This window comes from Chiloscyllium punctatum, chromosome 10 (assembly GCF_047496795.1).
Source record: "Chiloscyllium punctatum isolate Juve2018m chromosome 10, sChiPun1.3, whole genome shotgun sequence".
NCBI lineage: Eukaryota > Metazoa > Chordata > Chondrichthyes > Orectolobiformes > Hemiscylliidae > Chiloscyllium > Chiloscyllium punctatum.
This window is the reverse complement of record NC_092748.1, coordinates 68,029,276-68,051,036: the sequence shown is the minus strand read 5'-3', so window position 1 is coordinate 68,051,036 and position 21,761 is coordinate 68,029,276. Positions and strand designations below refer to the sequence as shown.

The window sequence follows — 21,761 nt, the reverse complement described above, 5'->3', positions numbered from 1 at the left end:
CAGTTCTCACTTTTTCCTAGAGTGGAATGGGGTCACCTGTAGTGTGACATGAACCCAAGGTCCCGGTTGAGGCCATCCCCAACTTGGTTATCAGCCTCAGCTTGGCCACTTTGCGTCATTGCCTGTCCTGAAGTCTGCCTTGGAAGATGGTCACCCAAAGTCCGAGGTCGAATGTCCTGGACTGCTGAAGTGACCAAATCATTTAAATTATTTTATTTTCATTAATGGCGGTCCGTAGTGCGAGATGATTTTGCAGAACTTCAGTCGTGCTGTGCTGTTGTTTATGTGCTAGCTGGCCTGTTGAAATCCTAATCTGAGTAGACAGGAAGTGCAAATACTTCGTGGGTGAAATATGCTACCTGTCAAATTATTTAAAGTTCGTTCACTGGCTGAAGGAGTGTACATTAGCAATGTTTTGAAAAGTTTATTGATCTCTTTAGATTATCATCCTGCACTTCCTGCTGGAACTGTACAAAATGTTGATTAGACCACAACTAGTGTATTGTGTGCAGTTCTTGAATCCACATTATAGGAGAGATTTGACAGCACTGGAGGTTACCAAGCTTTTGCTTGGGCTACAGAATTTCAGTTATGAAGAGAGATTGGACAGACTGATTTTATTTTCCTTAAAGTAGAGAAGATGGAGAGGGGACACATTTGAAATATAGAGATATCTTTAAAACTCACGCGGAGGGGTCGGTGTCCAGGGGTAGGGGTAGTGGTGGTTAGGTGGTGAGGGGAGGAGATAGATTTTAGAAAAGGGCAGACAGTTTAAAGGAGATGAGAGGAAACACATTTTCACCAAGAGAGTAATGGGACCCTGGAACTCACTACCATAAAAGTTGTAGAGGCAGAAACCCTCGTAAATTCTTAAGAAATATTTAGATATGCACTTGTTTTACCAAGGCATGCAAGGCTATTGGCCCAGTGCTGGAAAATGGGATTACAATAGTCAGGTAGTTGTTCTTGACCAATGCAGACTTGATGGACCAAAGAGCCTTTTTCTGTGCTTTAGATCTCTATGACTTATGCTCAGTCTAACTTCAAATGTCCCATGCTTCATTTACCATATGCTGAATTCACAAAGCACCAAATCAGATTGTACAACATCTACTCCAATGATAGAACATAGAACAAAGAACTGTACAGCACAAGAATGGGCCCTTTGGCCCATATGTTGTGCTGAACATGTTGTGAGATGAAACAATCCATTCTGCCAGCCATGTCTTATCTAAAAGACCCTTAAGTGCCCCCATTGTATCGTCTGCAGTACTGTTCCTGGCAGCACGTTCCAGACTCTTACCACTCTGTGTGAAAAAGCTTCCCCCTCACATCTCTTTTGATCTTTCCCCTCTCACTTTACATGCTGCCTAGTATTAGATAAATTATATACATAAATTGATAACCCAGTTTTTGGACATTAGTTGTTAGTTTGTCATTTTGCTGTTAATTGTCAATTATTCATCTACTCCAGGTGTTTTATCAATTTGAAAGGTTTACTTCATCTGAACAGAGTTTTGCTAGTGCTGCACATATTTAGGCTGCCTGAAATTGTTTGGCTGCAGACTCTGATGGTCTCACTGGACCAGCTTAGGTGCTGAAGGACAAGAGGATGAATGGATGGTAGAAGTAGATTTAATAACAACCTTTGAAAAGAACTTCAGTATGCATATGAAAAGGAGGATTTTGCAGAGGCTGTGACTGAAGTGCAAGGAAGTGGGGCTAATTGGATAACTCTTTCAAGGATTTGGCAATCATGTTACACTGAATAGCCTCCTATGATCCTGAGCCACGAAGACCAGCATAAAATCCAGGTTAAAATCATAGGAAAGATGTTGTGGGACTTGAGAGTTCAGAAAGGATTTTGCTGGAGCTGGAGGGTCTGAACTGTAGGGAGAGGGGAAATAGGCTGAGGCTATTTTCCCTGGAGTGTTGGGAACTGGGGTGAGGTGACCTTATAGAAGTTTATAATATCATGAGGGACATAAAAAGGATGAATAGTCCAGCTCTTTTTCCTCAGGGTAGGGGAGCCCAAAACTAAAGGGCACAGGTTTAAGGTGAGAGGGGAAAGATTTAATAGGGACCTCGGAGGCAACATTTTCATTCAGAGGGTGTTACATGTATGGAATGAACTGCCAGAGCAAGTGGTGAAGGCAGGTAAAGTTACAACATTTAAAAGGCATCAGGATGGGTACACGATGAATTTAGAGAGATATGGGCCAACTGCTGGCAAATGAGACTCGATTAATTTAGAATATCTGGTTGGCATGGACCAGTTGGACAAGTGTCTGTTTGCGTGCTGTACATCTCTATGACTCTAATCAAATCCATTACACCTATACTTTGTAAGTTAAGCAAAGTATTGAGACTTGGTCACGCAACAATCATTAGTATCTGTCGTTTGTGCCCCATTCCCTAACCGAGACCTCAAACAAGATGATTCCTAAGTCGCTACAGATTGACATTTGTAACTATTAAGCTGCCATTAAGGATAAATGGTTGACCTTGATTAGCTCTGAGCCTAGAAGACTCAGTTGCAGGTTGGAGTAGTCTGTCCTATTTTTATGCCATCAGCTAGGCGGAGTGACAGTTTTTGAGAACTACTATCGCAGTGATCTGTTTTACCATAGAAGTTGTCAGCAGAGGCTCCATTGTGATGTGCCACTTTGTTTTTAATGGAATGACTACTTCATTCGCATTGATGGTTAATGCTGTGCTCAAAGCCCTTCAGATTAAAACAGAAATTGATAGGAAAACTCAGTAGGTCTGGCAGCATCTGTGAGGAGAAAACAGAATTAATGTTTCAGGTCCAGTTACGCTTCTTTGGAACTGGTCCCTTGGGAGTCAAGGAAACTCCCCTGCAGATATAGTAGTTACCTTCTCTTCTAGTGAGATCCTATCCCTCAGCTGTATTTCTGCATCTAATGAGTCATGACAATACATTTTTTATGTACTCTATTCTGTAATAATATACACATGATATTATTTGAACTGATATATGCAAGTCAGATTGAGCGCATGACTTTTCTCTGCTTGCGCAACTGACTCAGGGCATGCAGTGTTCCGTCCCGACAGTTTGTGAAATTGTTTTCTATCTGGCTTTTAAAATTTCTAATCCCCAACCATAAAATGTTAAACATATTATAAAATATCTGCCTTGTGTTTCATGATAACATGATTAATTATGTCAATTTAGTTAGATTTAGTGTCTTTTAGTTAAATATTAGTTGAAACTCTATCTCCAAAAAGCCTGAACTTGAAGTAAATGTATTTATTTGAAGCTGCAACACTGAATTGAATTTAGCTTGTGTCGTTTGAAAATGTGCAGTGTCTCTGGATATGTCCAAATTATTCAGTCAGCAGTGTCCAGTGACTGTGAGATTTTCTTTCTCCAGCTTCTGGCAGTTTCCACTCAAAATTAGTCAAAGTTAGAAAATCAGTGTCAATTTTTGATTGGGATTAAATCTTTGAGTTTTCTTTTCAAAAGTAAAGCTGTCTTTAGGAAAAATCAGGAGAATGTTTATAGGGGTTGATAAAAGACAAATTGATGTTTATGTGTAATAACTTCTAAACGTGTAATTTGAGAGACCGTGTTTTTCCTTGTGTAATTCAGTTCCTTTTCCAAAAAAGTGGAAACAGCAACCTGTAATACTGATCTTAGCAATTGTGTGGACAGTGGAGACAGCTCTAATTATCTCATCTGCTTGTCACCTGTGTTCTGTTTATAATTCCAAAATATGACATGTCTGATTTGCTTTAATTAGAGAGAAAAGCTTATTTGTTCAGTACCTTAATCTTTGCACCGGAACTCAGTAACTGCGGTGTGAATCATCTTTAAGATGCACTGCAGCAATTTGCTAAGACTTCTTTGAAAGCACCTTCTGAAACAATGAACTATGCTGCCTACAAGGAAAATAGTAGCAGGTGCATGGAACACCACTTTAAATCTCTCACTATTCTGACCTAGAAATATATTGTCATTCTTTTATCATTGCTGGCTTGAAATCCTGGAATTTCCTCCTTAATAGCATTATGGGTGCACTTTCATCACAGCAATTGGGGCAATTAAGCAGGTGACTCCTCATTAGCTTGATGTCAATAGACCCATACAGCATATAAACAGACCTTTCAGTCCAACTCGTCCATACCGACCAAATTGCCCAAATTAGAGTCCCACTGCTCTTTGTACCAAAATGTAGATTTCCAGGAATGGTAAAATGTTATGCTGTGGAAGTGGCAATGATACCATTAAATGCAAACTTGTGTAGAGTTATTTCATGGTGAAAGTAGTAACATTGAGCCAGATGAATAACAGCTGCACCACATAAAATTTGCTTTGAGCAGAATGCTTGATACCTTGATAGTTCCTTAGAAGGACTACGCTTTGATGTTTTTGGGACCATATTCTGGTATCAGGAAGAATGTCTGGAACAGGTGCTGAAGATAACTTTTTGGTGGCTCTAAATGGCCTTTGTTTTCTCATCCTCTTTTATACATCTGAAGGTCACTGCCCTTTGGTCCATTGTATCTGTGCTGTCTCTGTAAATGGGTTGTTCATGCAGTACCCTTCATCTGCCTTCTCCTTGTAATCCTGCACATTGTTCCTTTTCAAGTAATCACCAAGTTGCCTTTGGACTGCTTCAATAGAACCTGCCTCCACAATATTCTCTGGTAGTGCATTCCAGAACCTAACCCATTAGGTGAAAATATTTTTCTCATAGCATTCTTGTCCCTCTTATTATTTATATTAAATCTTTAAATCATTTAAACTTAATATACACTTCAAACAAAACAAGATAGATGAATTAATTTTATAGAAGTAAATAGGTGATAGTTTCTTTATCTCTGAGCCAGAAGGTCTGGTTTCAACCGTGTGTTCCAGAGTTGTATAATAACATCTCTGAACAGGTTGCTGCAAAAATATTTAGGTATGCTGTAATTGCCATTATGGAGACATAGTTACAAGGTCATGAAGATTAGAAACTGAATGTCTAAGGGTATTTGATACTTAAGAAAGATACCCCAAAAAATGAAAGGAAATGAAATAAAACTGTTGATTGAGGATACAAATAGTATATTAAACAGAGCGGATAGTAGATTGGAAGATCAAGGTATAGAATCAGTTTGGGTGAAATTTACAAATGGGAAGGTGAAGTAAACAGCGATATGAGTTGATGATAGGTCATCAAATCATAGTGGTAATGTAGGGTGTCGTATAAATCAGGAAGTTAGAGATGCATGTAACAAAGATAATGCAGTAATAGGGGACCTCAACCCTACTAGACTAAGTAAACCTAATTAGCATTAATTGTGGAGAACAAATTCCTGGGATGCAAATTAAATTTTTAAAAAAATGTGTTTGTTGGAGAACCTCCAACAAGAAACTGTGGTATTTTAGTAATTAGTGTTGTGGAATGAGAAAGGGCTGATCAATAATATTATTATGCCACAATGTTATAATTTTACATTGATTGAAAATTATACAGTTTAATCTGAAATTAGGATTTTAAATTTAATGAAAGTAAACTGTGAAGATATAAGTGCGAATTGTTTGCAGTAGATTGGGAAACTACATTAGAAGAAATTATAGTAGGCGGGTGGTAGCTAACATTTAAATAATTAATGCATTCGCATTTGTTTGAGACACAAGATTCCAATGGGTCAGGTAAGCCACCCGCGGCTAGAAAGAGGCAAAGTGAAAGATTATATTAAATCCAAGGAAGAGGTTTATAAATTTGTAAAATATAAATCGTAAACCAGAAGATTGGAAGCATTAGGAATGTCAGATCAAGAAACTTTTCAAGAAAAGGATGATGGAATCTTAAAGTAAACTAATAAGAAACATAATGTCAGATATTTATCTATAAAGTTCTTTGGGGAACTTAATTACAAACCTTCTTCTAGCTTGAAAAATATCCATTGACCATTAATCTCAATTTCCTATTACTCAGCCAATTTTGTATTCAGGCTGCTCTCATTCCATGACCTATAACTTTGTTTACAAGTCTGTTGTGTAGAACTGTCTCAACCATTTTCTGAAAATCCATGTGCACCACATCTACACTGTTAGCATAGTCAAGCCTTTCTGTTGTATCTTCAAAAGAAAATTCAAAAAATGTTAGCTAAACACAATGTCCTCTTTAGAAATTCATGCTGACTCTTCCTAATCAACCCAATTTTTCTGTGCAACTACTACTTCTATCCTGAATAGTTGTCCGTAGAAGCTTCTCTACCATTGATGTTAAACTGACTGGTCTGTAATTGCTGGACTTAGCATTACAATCTATCAATCTTAACCCAACAAAGCCATTATACATCCAGAGTGTTTGCAATGCTGCAGTCTTCTGACACCTCCCCAAGCATAGGGAGGACTAAATGATTGTGGCAACTGCTCCTGCATTTTCAACTCTCATTACCTTCAAAATCTTTGGATGGATTTTGTTTGGTCTTGGCTTTTTGTGAACATGAAGTGTCAATAGTCTACCCAACACTTCTATCCGATCAAACTTGAACCCTTCTAATGGCTGGGTTCCATCCTTTGTCACCATGGCCTGGGTAACATGTCTCTTTTTTTTGTCGTCAAGTATCAGAGTATTCATTTAAGACCTCAACCATGTCCCCTGGCCAGGTGTAAATCCCTTTTGGTAACTAATTGACCCTGTTCCTCCTATTTATCACCCTCTTACTGTTTTTTTATGGCCATAGAAGACAATGGGGCACCTTAATATTGACTGCTGGCCTTTTCTCATTGTTTCTCATCTTTCTGTTTGTTTCCTTCATTTGCTTTTTCGCTTTCCTTCTGAGCATTTGATGTTCCTAATGGTTCTCAATTTTATTTTCTGACACTTATCATAAGCACATTTTTTTCATCTTAATTTCTATCTCCTTTATCATCCACTTACCTCTGGATTTGTTTGTTCTACCTTTTTCATGTGCAAGAGTCTACTTTTGACTGTATCTGAATAATTTCGTCTTTAAAGAGAGCACATTGTTCAATTATTGATTTTGCCACCTTCTCATTCCAGTCAATCCTGCCCAGCTCTTTGTTACCCCATTCTTATCCCCTGCCAATTGAATTTTCTTTCTTTGGTCTGTTGCATGTAATTCTCCATCGTCCTGACTGTTATGATGCAGTGGTCACTGTTTCCTAAATGTTGCACAACTGACACTTGATCCATTTGACTCTCTTGAATTCTAAGAACCAAATCCATCAGTGCATCCTTGTTGGATGAGAAACCTGATGTAAGAAGCTCTCCTGCATGCAATCCAGGAACACTTGTACCCTGCTGTTCTATACTCTACAAGTATCCCACTCTATGTTTGGGTAATTGAAGTCTCCATTATATCTATCTACCCTATAATGTTGGCATTTCTCTGGAACTTCCCTGCAGGTTTGATCATATACATCCTTTTCACTTGTTGGTAGTCTATAGGCTACACCTAGCAATGTAATTATAACCTTTTTGTCTGTTAGTTCGAGCCAAGTTGACTCTGCGCATGCCTGATAAAGGTCTTTTGCCCGAAACGTCGATTTTCCTGCTCCTTGGATACTGCCTGACCCGCTGTGCTTTTCCAGCACCATACTCGACTTAAGTTGATTCTGCCCTTCTGAGGCATTCTGTTTCTCCAGCACTGTAGTGCACTCCTTAACTAATACTCCAACCTCTCCAACTCTGCTTCCTTTTCTATTTTTTCTGAATATCTTGTACCCAGCAATACTTAGCACCCAGTGTTGATGTTCCTTGAGCCAGATCTGTTATTGTCACAACATCAAAACAATATGCAGCTGTAATTCCCCAATCTAATATACCATGTGCTTTCATATACATGCACAGTAACCTTGAATTAGATTTCATGTTTTTCTCTTACTCAGACTTATTCTGCTAACTTGCTATTGTTTATGCTCGTGCCAGTTGCATCTCTGTGTATGTTATGAACCCTGGTCATCATCAGTACTATTCTCCCTTGGTTCCCCCACCCCTGCTAAATTAGTTTAAGGCTTTTCCAGCTCTAGAAAACTGCCTTGTAGTAACTCAATCCCAGGTCTGTTCAAGTGCCAACTTCCCCAGAGCCCATCCCGATGTCCTGGGAATCTAAAACCCTCTCTCATGAACTATGTTTCCGGATCTGCATTAATTCGCTTTACTGTCCTATTTCTGTACTCACTTGCATGTGACATTGGGAGCAATCTGGAGATTGCTACATTTGATGACCTGCTTGCTAACTTTCTACCTAACTCTGTAAATTCTGATTGAAGGTCCAGTTCCCACTTCCTACCTCAGTCATGAGTAAGAACATGTCCCATAACTTCAGGCTATTCACCCTCCCCTAGAAGAATATCTTTGACATCCTAGCACCTGGCAGGTGTCATACAATCCTGGAGTCACTTTGGTCACATAAATGCCTGAGTGTTCCCGTAACTAATAAATCCCCGATACTGTAATTTCTTCTTTCTTCCTCTCCAGCTGAGCTGCTTGCAGTACCACAAATGTAGCTTTGACTGCACTTTCCTGAGGAACTATCACTCTCATTAGTTTCCAAAATGGAAAACAGATTTGTGAACAGGACACCAGGAGATTCCTGCAGTATCAGCCTGGACGTTTTTGGTTTCTTTTAGACTGCCTGCCAGCCACCCATTCCTTTTCTTCATCCAGGATCTTAAGATGTGCTATCCACGTAACTCTTAGCCTCACAGATGTGCCACAGCATCTCCAGTTGCGGTTCAAATTCTGAAACTCTCAGTTCAAGTTTTTGCAGCTGGATGCAGTTGCTGCACATGTTGATACGAGCAGAAATTAGGCCATTCGAATCATCGAATCTGCTCCACTATTCGATCATGGCTGATAAGTTTTTCGACCCCATTTTCTCACTTTCTCCCCATTAACCTTTGACCGCTTTGGCAATCTAAAACGTATCTATCTCTGTTTTAAATATACTTAAATGACCTGGCCTCCATTCCACTCAACTGACCTGTGTAGCCATGTTTTAAATGTTGACCTTAATTTTGTCTTTCTTAGTTAGTCTTAACCTTACTTCCCTTACATTAACTTTATTCCCGTTATCCAACTTTGCTTAATTATAATAATTATAATGTTGACCCTGACTTTCAATCCTTATGGTTGTTTCTCAATTTCTTCAATAAAAATACATTTTTAATCAGAAAACAATCAACCTACTGCTTCTCTGTAATGTCACTTTTTTTTTGGCCACAGTCAACAGCCCCTGAAGCTGTTGCTGCTGAGCTCCTGATCCTGTGCATCTGTATATCCTCTTACTGCCATTTCGAAAAAATCATAGATTTCCTACAGTGTGGCAACAGGCCATTTGGCCCATCAAGTCAACCAACACTCTGACCAGTGTCCCAGACCCACCTCATTCCTGTAACACTGCATTTCCTATGGCTAATCTACCTAGCCTGAAAACTATGGGTAATTTTGCATGGTCAGTCCATCAAACCTGTACATCTTTGGATTGTGGAAGGAAATCGGAGCACCCGGAGGAGACCCGTACAGACATTGGGAGAATGTGTGGTTTCCACACACACATTGCCCCAAGGGCGGAATCAAACCCGGGTTTCTGATGCTGTGAACCAGCAGTGCTAACCACTGTGTCACCGTTCTGCACCATGGCTGTGTTCAAGCTGAAGTGCTGGGTCCCTGATCGTGATTCTCAGTATATCCTCTATGCTGTCTCCTGTTGAAGCTGTTATGTTGAAGCTGTGAGATTGGGTCTTTGTTCATGGGTTTTAGTATATCCTTAGACTGCCACCTCTTTCACTGCTGTGTTGAAACTTTTATGTTCAGAAAATACTTTGGAAAGATCTTAAACAACACAGAGAAAGATTCATCTATTCTCCAACAATATCCTTTGTAGGCAGTCAACCCCAGTGAATTTTCACTTCTATATTCAAAATTTCTTACTGAATTGATGAGGTCCCAAGCATTTCCTTTGGGCAACCTCCTGTGTATTCACCAGATAAGATTTTCTTCATTCTATCAGAGAAGTACTGGCTAATACATGGACTTTACTCAGAGTTGTAAGAAAAGCTTACAACTGTCTACTTGGACTGCCTAAACAGCTTAACACTTTCTTCTGAGTCTGATGGACTGGAAACTGCCGAAACTAAATCCGTCCTTCTGCTGGTGTGGATGTTTTCTTCAAAACTGAAGCTATTTTTATATGGTTAGATAACTGAACTTAGTAAATATTTCAGCAATTATCTCACTTAGAAGAGCAGCTTTGCTACATTAAACACAAACTAATATTTACCCTTCAATCACCATCACTGAAACCACTTATATGGTGGTTACCACATTTTATTGTGGAACTTTGCTGTTTGCAAATTGATTGTTACATTTCTTAAATACATATTTAAAAGGTACACCGTTTGGAGTTGGGAGGGGGAAGCAAGAGAATGGGGCTGAGAAGCAACTGTCATTGTCTGGTCTGACTGGGGAGAAAAATGTTGCACTTGAGCCCTTGTCGATAGGAGTGGTCTTGGGCCAAGAGGTGGAGGAGGGCTGGAATGAGGCTTCTCCCAGGTAAAGACAAAGCTTAGATATTTTAATAGACTCAGGAGGATCCGAGATGCAGGGAATTGCTGAATGGAAGCTTCAGTTTCCCTGCCAATTACAAATGAGTCAGTCAGTTGCGTCAGGGATTCTACATGGTCCTGATGCATAACTCCAGTGTTATGCTGCTCTGGCAACTCTCTAGCCTTTGGAATATCTGAAGCCAATACAATAATTTTTTTGATGCACTTACATTTTCAGAGAATTATGTTTTTGAAGTCTTTATTGCCTCAGTCCTTTACCTTTCATCGTCTATCCATTGAATTTGTGCAGTATTCCCATTCTAAAAGAAGATTAAAGAATTGTATTTACTGCCTCTGCAAACCATTCATGTTGAATTTTCTTATTATTTTTCAGAACCTTCTCTGTACTCTTGATTCTCTCAGATGCTTTGTTTTTAAGTTTCAGTCCTGAGTTTGCATGACACTCTATTGTGGCCGTGATGTAGTAATTTGGACTGGACATATAGGACCATGGGATGAGAAGCAGAACTAGATCATTTGGCCCATCAATTCTACTCCACCATTCAATCATGGCTGCTTTGGTTCTCAATCCAATCTCCTGCCTTCTCCCTGTAACCCTGTCCCTTTAATAATCAAGATATGTATCTCTCTCTCAAATATACTCAATGACGTGGCCTCCACAACCCTCTGCAGTACTGAATTCCATAGATTAACCACCTACTGGTTGAAATAATTTGTCTTCATCTCAGTTCTAAAGGGTTGTCTCTTCACTCTGTGGCTATGCCCTCGGGTCCTAGTTGTTCCTACTCATGATTGATTGATTTATTGTCATCACATGTACTGAGATACAGTGAAATGTGTGCTTTTGCATGTTATACAGGCAGATTGTACCGTTAAAAAGTGTAACAGAGCAGTGCAGAATACAGTGTTACAGTCGCAAAGAAGATGCAGAGAGAGATCAAAATTAAAATTTGAGAGGTCTGTTCAAAAGTCTGATAACAGCAGGAAAAAAATGCCATTCTGTAAAGCGGTTTTCTAGCTCTAGTGGTAGAACGCAAAGCCAATGGAGAGTGACAGAAAGCCACACATACTGACCAGGTACTCATCTACAAGAGCAATCATCCCAAAACCCACAAACAGCTGCATCAGGACATTACTTAAACAAACTACAACACACTGCAGCACCCAAGAACTAAGACAAGTCAAGGAAAAAACCTGTACATCATATTCAGGAACAAAGGGTACCCGATAAGCGCGCAATCTGCCGATTTCTACACAACAGACCTAAACAAGAAGGCGTAACATGCCCAGAAACTCTAGGCACCCTGCCATACATTAAAGATATCTCTGAGATGAAGACCAGACTACTCCAGCCACTAGGCATATGGTAGCCCACAAACCTACTACCACACTGAAACAGCTCCTGATGAATTTAAAGGACCCCGTGCCAACAACTAGCAGAACGAATGTCATATGCAAAATACCCTGCAAGGATTGCAACAAACAGTACATTGGAGAGATGGGCAGGAAACTAGTCACCAGGATACATGAGCACCAATTAGCCACCAAAGGACATGACCAGCTATCACTAGTATCCATACACACAGCGGAAGAGCGGCACCAGTTCAACTGGGACAATACATCCATCCTGGGACAGGCTAAACAAAAACACGTATGGGAATTCCTAGAGGCCGAGTATTCAAACTAGAACTTCATTAACAAACATATTAATTTGGACCCCATTTACCAACCTCTCAGAAAAAGAACTGAAAGTGATATCACCCACCATAATAGACCAAGACATGGGCGGCATGGTGGCACAGTGGTTAGCACTACTGCCTCACAGCGCCAGAAACCCGGGTTCAATTCCCGCCTCAGGCAACTGACTGACTGTGTGGAGTTTGCACATTCTCCCCGTGTCTGCGTGGGTTTCCTCCGGATGCTCTGGTTTCCTCCCACAGTCCAAAAACGTGCAGGTTAGGCGAATTGGCCATGTTAAATTGCCCGTAGTGTTAGGGGCAGGGGTAAATGTAGGGGAATGGGTCTGGGTGGGTTGCACTTTGGCTGGTCGGTGTGGACTTGTTTGGCCGAAGGGCCTGTTTCCACACTGTAAGTAATCTAATCTAATCTAATTTAAATAACAAGCGGGACAGAACAACGGTGTTTCATCAGAGGCTCAGTGATGTTGTTACCTAGCATAGTGATGAAACATCTGAGAACAAATCCACCAGCTCATTGAGCAAAAGTGCAACCTGAAATCAGATTAATTGCTAACTCATGCCAGAAAAAAGTTCTGTTGAGGCAATGATTGGATACTTCTTTGATATTAAACCTTTTCTGTTTGAATAGTCGACCAGTAGCGTTGTCGAGTCAACAACAATTTATATTTATATGGTAACTTCAACTCAATAAAATTCTATAAGGTGCTTTGTAGAGATACTATTTTCAAAATATTTTGAGCAATGTGCGATATTAGATCGGATGACTAAAACTTTTATCAATGATTTTGCTTTGAGGAGTGTTGTAAAGGACAAAAATGAGGTAGAATGATAGAGAACTTGTAGGTAGGATGTTCCAAAGCTTGGAGACAGATAGCTGAAGGTGCTGCCTTGAAGTGTGATTAAAATTGGGTGCTCAGTAGGGTAACTCAAAGGGTTGTGGGATTTATTGCAAACCTTTTATGGACTGTTACTGTTGAAAGAGAAATCCTGAACATCCTGGAGTTAACTGACAGAAACACACTACAAAATTGCATGTTTTTTAAGCAAAAAAAAACTTATATACAGTGAAAAATCAAATAATTCCAAGAACTAAAGTAAGCATTATTAACTTGCTACTTAATAATGCTATGAGTTAATTTTTACTTTTTTAAAACCTTTGCCCCACGAATTCCGTTATATATTGTGACAATCTTAAGTTTGTTCTTTTCTTGAGGGATCAAACCACAGGTCACTTTAATTTTTTTTGACATTTCACAGCTTTTCCGAGCTTTGAAATTTCACAGGGCCTCTTCCATTAACTTTTGGATAAGCAATTTCCAATTCCCTTTAAAACCTCATGACTGTGGATTTCTCTGCAAAAAGGCTGTGCTCTATTCTTGCTGACAAGTTTAAATATTATGAACACTCCTGACTCCTAAGGGTCCTCTAAGTTGCTATTGCTTCTGTACATTTGCTGGTCTCACAGCTGATTCCTAGCTGCTGGCAGATGCATTTTCTCTGCCTGTTTCAAGCTGATAGCTTCCAAGTTAACTGCAAATTGCTTTCTGCCTCAAGTCTCTGGGAGGCAGCAGAGAAATCTGGGAGTTCAGGTCCATTGTACCCTAAAGGTGGCTGCACAGGGGGATAGAGTGGTCAAGAAGGCATATGGTATACTTGTCTTCATCGGATGGGGTATTGAGTATAAGCGCTAGCAGGTCATGCTAAAATTGTACAAGACTTTGGTTCAGCTGCATTTAGAATACTGTGTAACAGTTCTGGTCGCCACATTACCAAAAGGATGTGGACGCTTTGGAGAGGGTGCAGAGAAGGTTTACGAGGATGTTGCCTGTTATGGAATGTGCTCGCTATGAAGAGAGGTTGAGGAGGTTAGGATTGTTTTAATCAGAAAAAAAGGAGATTGAGGGGGGACCTCTTTGAGGTCTACAAAATCATGAAGGTATAGACAGGGTAGATAGAGATAAACTTTTCACTTTTCACCTTGAATACGTGACCTCTCTTTATTGAATCCCTCACCCTGGGAAAAAGCTTAAGGGGGATATTACTTAACACAGAGGGTAATAGGTGCCTGGAACGCGTTGCTAGCAGAGGTAGTAGAGGCAGGCACAGTAGATTCATTTAAGGCGCGCCTGGACAGATGCATGAATAGGTGGGGAGAAGAGGGATACAGATGCTTAGGAACTGGGCGATAGGTTTAGACAGTGGATTTGGATTGGCTCAGGCTTGGAGGGCCAAATGGCCTGTTCCTGGACTGTAAATTTTCTTTGTTACATTTCTTCCTGTAGTTTCAAGCCAGTTAAATCATCCAGCTGGTTTTATTTTTTGTAAATATTTTTATTGAGAAAAAAGATTTTCAAATTTTTACAAAATTGTAAAATCACTACAAAATAGTACAATAACCTTATAATATAATGACAATAACAGAAAACAAGCTACTACTCAATTCCACAAGCCTCTGAGGAGAGAGAAAATAAAACTGGACAAAACCTACAATTCAATAAACAACTAAGAGAAAAAATAATAAAGTTAAACCCAAAGTAAATTAAGTTATATTCAGTTAAGTTACTGCACTCAGTGCAATCCCACCAAAGCTCCCCACCACTGGGAGCATTAGTAAGTAAACCTGTATTTGTTCAGGATCCCCCGCCCACACACACACACCCACACACCACCAGACATAGCCCTCATGCCTATACAAAGGCCCTGACCAATATAGCTGACAAGTCTGCATCCAAGTAATTCAGAAAGGGCTACCGTGTTCTATAGAACAGTTCCGTTTTCTGGTGCACCATACTCGTAAGGAAGCCCGGGGGATGTGCTCCAAAACGAATCTATACCAGCCCAATAGTCCCGGGGGATTCTCCAACACCCAGCTCATTAGAATGTTCTTTCTCGGACAGAATGAAAGAATATTAAACGGTTTCTTCCTATGCATGTCCAAAGAGGGGAGATTTGGCAAACCCAAGAAGAGGGACACTGGATCCAACTTAACCTCAGTTCCCAAGACCTCTTCCAAAACTCTCGCTATGGCACCCCAATAACTATGAAGCTTGTGGCATGACCACAGCAATGGGTAAGAAAGCCAACCTATGTTTTACATTTGGGGCACACTGGGGACACTCCTGTCTTAAATTTTGCAAGCCACTCCGGTGCCAAATGAGCCCTGTGGAGTACCTTCAATTGCATAGCCTGCATTCTATTACAAATCAAAATCTTCATTACCTTCTCCCAAATATTCTTCCACACCTCTGACGACACTTCCAACCCCAATTCCTGAGTCCAGGTTCCGCGTCGCCGCTCAATATCTTTCGTAACATTACTTCCTAACAAGTGATAGAGGGTGCTGACTGAGAGAGCATCCGTAGACTGGAGTGCATTCCTCTTCTTATCTGAGTTATAGGGATTAACCATCAATGTAGTCTTTTTCTGTATAAAGTCCCTAACTTGAAAGTAACTAATAGCTCATAGCTCATATTTCTGACTCAGCTGCTCGAAACACATCATGACCTCCCCATCAAATAAATCTCCCAAACAGGAGACTCTGCTAGATTCCCAGAGTTTAAAGCCAGAGTCCAACAGCCCTGGCCGGAATCCGAACATTCCCATTATGGGAGTGAAAGGGAAAGTTTTTTGTAAGTTCTCCTCACCTTGCCGAATCATTCTCCATGCTTTAACTATGTTCAGGACAGTTGTGTTTCTGCAGTGGTCCAGAACAGTCCTCATCTTGTCCATAAACAACAAATTGATAAGGGGGCATTTTGCTTGGGAGGCCTTGATGTCCAACCAAATTGACCACGGATCCTGGCAGGCCTAGTCAGCCACATAGGATAGTAAAGAACTCAACTGATATTTCTTAAAGTCCGGGAAATCCAAAACCCCAATGTCCTGCAGAAGAGCAATCGTAAAGCTTCTGTAGGCTGCATCAAGGGGAGCATTCGCATGGGATATAATAAGCGAGAAAGAACATTCATTTTGATCAGAGCTGTTCTACCCAACTAAGATATCGGAAGATCCTCCAAGCGCCAAAGATCCTGCCTTATCTTTAGCAACTGCACAAAATTAGCTTTATATAATTGATCGAAGGCCAGGGTGATAAAATGCCTAAATGCAGGAAGTCTCCCTGTGACGACCTGAAAGGGAAACTGGTTCCATCCCCAAAATCAGATATTCTAGTAAGGCCCCCCACAGGCATGGCTTCTGAATTCATAAAATTAATGTTATGCCCTGAGAACTAACCAAAGAGATGAATCACTTACATTAACTGGGGCGCAGATGTCATGGGATCAATTAGAAAAGAGAAGAATGTCACCTACATTAACGGTGATCTTATGACTGCCTGACCCTACAGCCAGGGCAATTATGTTGAGATCCCTCCGGATGGTCTCCATCAGCGGCTCAATCACCAATGTAAATAATAGTGGCGAGAGAGGGCACCGTTGTTGGTTGCCTCAGCCAATACTAAAATTATCTGACCATATACCGTTAGTGAGAACTGCTTCTTTCGGATCACTATATAACATTGCCATCCATTTGGCAAAAACCCCTCCAAGGCCAGTACATAAAAGAGGTGCGGCCACTTCACCCGGTCAAACGCTTTCTCTGCATCCAGGGAGACTACCAAGCTCAGAATCAAACCTTGCTGGCATACCGGGACCATGTTTAATACTCTTCTAATGGTATTAGTAGACCCAAGACCATTGATAAAACCTGTCTGGTCCTTCTTTACAATAAAAGGCAAAACTCTCTCCAACCTTAATGCCAGTGTTTTCGACAGAATTTTAAAATCCACGTTCAGTAACGATATGGCCCTGTATGAAGAGCAATCCTCTGGGGCTTTCCCTTTCTTAAGAATAAGAAAAATATTTCTCTTCTCTCAGAGAGGATGAGGGGCAGTTCTGACTATGAGTAGTTGTACATATCCAAGAATTGTACATATCTATAAACCCTTTATAAAACTCACTCTGAAATGCGTCTGGGCAGGGCACTTTACCATTCTGGAGCTGCGACACCTGCTCTGAAGGTACACAGGAAGGTCCAGGGCCTTAAAAAAAAGGACTCCATCTTCATCAATCTGTCCTCACAGCCCTCCGACCGATACAGCTCAGAGTAGAACTTCCTAAATGCTGCATTAATCTTTTTGGCATTGCAAGCAAGAGTACCAGCCCACACTCTGATGGTTGTGATAGATTGGGGGGCATCCTTCTCTCTGGCTAGGTATGCTAGATAGCTACACTGTTTATCACCATATTCAAATAGCCTCTGTTTCGCAAAAGAGATTTCCCCCTTTGTTGTCTGGGTAAGTGCAGCATTCAAAGTAACCCTGATGGTTGTAATCCGCTGCAATTTAGTTACAGATGGTCTGTCAAAATATGCTAACTTCAGGTGAACTTTGAGCAAATGCTGCGGCTCTCCCCTCTGTCATTTCCAGGTCACTGAGTAAGAAATAATCCAACCCCGTGCATAGGCCTTGGCAGTCTCCCAAAGCTCTGTTGGATTACTGGCTGTACCCAAATTAATGTCCCAACAGGTTTTAAATTCCTGCAAGAAATACTCTATAAACTTGCTATCTTTAAAGAGGAAAGGGTCCATGTGCCAATGCCAGGAACCTATCCTGTTAATACTGGCCTTGACCTCCATGTACATTGCCACTTGATTGGAAATGGCTATGTTCCCTGTTCTGCAAGATAGCACTGAATTCAAAAAGGTCGATGGGACAAAAGTCATGTCAATTCTGGCAGAGCACTTGTGTTATTATAGAAAAAGGTGAAAACCCTACCTTCGGGGTGAAGACGTCTCCATATACCCACCAACCCCAGCTCTCTGTTCAGGTCCACCAACTGCCTGGATTGCGGGGATATACCTGCAAGACCCCTAGGCATCCTGTCCACGCTGGGGTCAATAAGACAATCAAAATCTCCCCCTATAATTGTATGACACGGCCCAAGGGCCATCAAACTGGAAAGCACATCTGTTAAAAATTTGAGGGAGTGTGCTAGGGGACAATATATGTTCAAAATCCCATATTCTTCTCCTTGTATTAATTTTTTAAGAATTATAAACCACCATATTCATCATTAATTTGGTCTAACATTTGAAATGGGAGTTTCTTCTGGATGAGTATAGCAACACCTCTATTTTTCAAATTTAAGGATGAGAAAAACGCTTGTTCGAACCCTCCGTGCTGTAACTTCAAGTGCTCCTTATCGGTTAAATATGTTTCTTGCAGCAAGGCTATGTCGACCCTCCTTTCTAAGGCTTGAAAGTATCTTTTTACTCTTAATTGGTGAATGACTCCCCTTAACGTTCCAGCTGCATCATTTAAATGAATGGCTAGCTGTGTCTGTCTGAAACAGTCCGTGACCCCTGGGAGGAAGGACCCCACCCATAGTGCTCTGAGTGAAAACAATAAGCGGTTTGTATAAATTTAAAAATACAACTTCCAAAACTACCAAATCAAAACTTCTAACAGCTACTTTAACAACATACCAACAGAAAACACTTGCCCCCTTCCCCCTTGCTCATACTACCCACTAACCCCTCCATGGCTCCTCCTAGCTGAAGCTGTGCCTCTGCCCCAGACAACACAGAATAAGAAAAAATACACACATCTTACAACAAGAAAGTTAAAAATGGGCACTCAACATGTCCTATCCATTCTGTAACCATAGGCAGTCCTGGTAGAACAGAAATATATAACCTTCCCCCGCCTCCCCCAATCACGCTCCCCCATCCCATACCAGAAGAGAAAAGCAAAAGGAAATGATAAGAAAAAAAATGAAGGATGACAGGAGGGGAGAGAGCAGGGAGAAGAGACAGAAAAAGAAAAAAACAATTATGACCCCCACATATATTTTTAAAAATACGCCCCCCTTCAACCAGGTAAACCAGGCAAGCAAAATAAATATTATTGTTCATATTATTCAAGCCAGCCAGTCTATTTTAAAGCGTCCAGAAAGTCCTTTGAGTCAAATTGAACACAGACCCTCCATGGCTGAAATGTAATATTGCCGGATATCTAACGGAACCCTGGATATTCAAGTCCCATAATTGCCTTTTTACCTCATTGAAGGCCTTCCTCTTCCAAATCATGACTGCAGAAAAGGTTTGGAAAAGCATAATTTGTGATCCTTTGTACATCAGAGCCTGTGCATCCTTCCCCAATCATCTAGAGGCTTCCAGCATCATTTGCTTATCCCTGTAGTGTTGGAATCGCACTAGACCGGGCAAAGGCGCTGGTCACATCAGGGCCTATGCACTGTGACCTGGTGGGCCCGCTTAACCTGCACCCGGCCTGCCTCGACTTCCAGCTTCAAAAACTGCAGGAGCCATTGCTCTTAAGAAGCTGACGAGCTGGCCTTCTTCCTCTTCCCGTTCTGGAAGCCCCACCAGACGGATGTTCTTCCGATGACCTCGATTTTCGAGGATTCCGCTGCGGTTTCTGATGCCGCAGCCCGTTGTTCCTCCTTCCCGACACGTTGCCCAAGACGCTGGATCTCCTGGTCATGTTTTTGCAGCATGACCAAGATCAGTTCAAGTCTGGCCTGGGTCTCCTCCATCGCTGAGTCGATCTGTCGGAGTTTCTCAAACTCCAAGACCAGGCTCTGCTCCACAGGTAAGTCCCCTGGGGTGATAGTAGAGGCTGACGCTGCGGCCAAGGTCATGTCCATTGTTGCAAGGGTTGGGGTGGGTGGAGGGTCCGGGTTACTGTTTGCTGCAATCCTCACGGTCCTTTCCCTTTTGTCATTTTCCTAACTATTTTAAACTAACACTGAACAATTCTAGGGGTCAAAAAATAAACTGTTTCTACCACATTGGGTAATAAAGGGAGGGTGAGTGCACCACTTTGTTTTGGTTTTGGTGCAGAGCTCAACAGGGCAGACCTACTGGGTTGCCGCCATCTTGAATCTCCCATCCAGCTGATTTAGTTACCCAACTTTACCCAGTTAGCTGCTTCCTCTTGTCCCAGGTCATTTCTTGACTCTCTTTCCAAACTGCTTCACTGCGATGCTGCTGCAGGATTCCTCCCCGTCTTCATTATGAGAGAAGGATCTTAGAGAGAGATTTTTCCTTTACTATTTCATGGCAGCTTGTGGAATTTAAATTCAATTGATAATAATCTAGAACTGAAAGCTCATATGAGTAATGCTGAGCGTGAAGCTATCAAGGCCAGCATTTATTTTATTAAACAGTACAAAATGCAGTTGACAATAAACAGAAGGCAACAGTCCACAAAAAAAACCACTATGTACAGGGGAAATGGCAGCAAAGCCAAACTCCAAACCCCAGCGTTTAACCAGTTTTCAGGAAGACGAGGACAAGCCTCCAATCCCACTTCCATTCGTCACAAAGATAACAGTAACAAACATAGACAAGACAGTGCAATCAAGTCAAAAACAGTGCATAGAACACAGACCCAATAGCTATTAAAAAGTCAAGGCCAGCATTTATTGTGCATTCCTAACTGTCTTTGAACTGGGGGCTTGTTAAGCTCTTTCAAAGAGCAGTTAGAGTTTTAAAACTCTCTGGATTTGTAGGTCAGACCAGGTAAAAATGATAATTGATGTTCACCATTACTCAATTGAGTTTTTGGTTCTAGATTATAGTCAATTGAATTTAAATTCCACAAACTGCTATGGTTGGATTTGAACCAATGTCCTTAGAATGTTCCTAGGGTTGACTGGATGAGTTGTACAGTGACATTACCACTGCCATACCTCACCCAAGTCATTCATTATTTAAGTTTGCTTGATGTTAATTCTGACCATGTTATACAGACACAATTTAATTAAACCTATAGTTTATTTTACCCTAGGATCATTTATCAGTTTCTTAAAAGCCTTTTTTCATTTATTTTGCATCTGACACTTAAATTTCTAACTAAAATTTATGATCCTTAGCTAGAATTTTCTGGCAAAATCTTGCTTAGAATGCCTGTTATGGATTATTTAACCATTAAAATTTGAAGAAATGTACTGATTCATGTTTAAGTAAGTTTTTAAATTTGGTATTACAATGTTACCTAAAAACACAAACCCTAATATAAAACCCTTGCTCTGCTTTTATAAAGGTACTGAATGGTGGCGAACTACAGAAACACAGACTCGTCCAGGGACAACTTTTTTCCCATCAGGCATGCTACGAATTCCACCTGTGTTTGCTGCTTCAACTCCAAATCATGATTCCAATCCATTCCATTCCCGAAGCACAAATAAGTTTGGTCGGGGGACACAAAAAGGTGAGTGAAAGCAAGCTACATCTGTATTTAGGAACAGTCTCTGTTGAAGATGGTTTGGATGTGTGTTTCACTTTCCATTAAATTATTGATTTTTAAAAATGTGCTTACTTATTTATGCTATATGTCAATGCCTTCTGTAGTAATGGATATATGACCACTGCATTACACCTCGACCATTACCTGTTGGCAGTTAACAGAGGCTGAAGAAACTCTTCAGTGGCTGGAATCACACTTGTCACCTCAGCCCCAGAATAGACCAATGCACAAGTCATAG

The 21,761-nt window shown here is 40.8% G+C and overlaps 1 protein-coding gene across 14 annotated transcripts in view; it reads left to right on the top strand.

The window, feature by feature from the left end:
• The window catches only part of baz2ba (bromodomain adjacent to zinc finger domain, 2Ba), a 353,869-nt gene that overhangs the window by 180,781 nt on the left and 151,327 nt on the right, over positions 1–21,761 (top strand). For all 14 annotated transcript variants that reach the window (XM_072579429.1, XM_072579427.1, XM_072579426.1 and 11 more), the window contains one exon: positions 21,320–21,487. In XM_072579429.1, the coding sequence (XP_072435530.1) occupies positions 21,320–21,487 (168 nt within the window). The remainder of the gene's footprint in view (positions 1–21,319; positions 21,488–21,761) is intronic.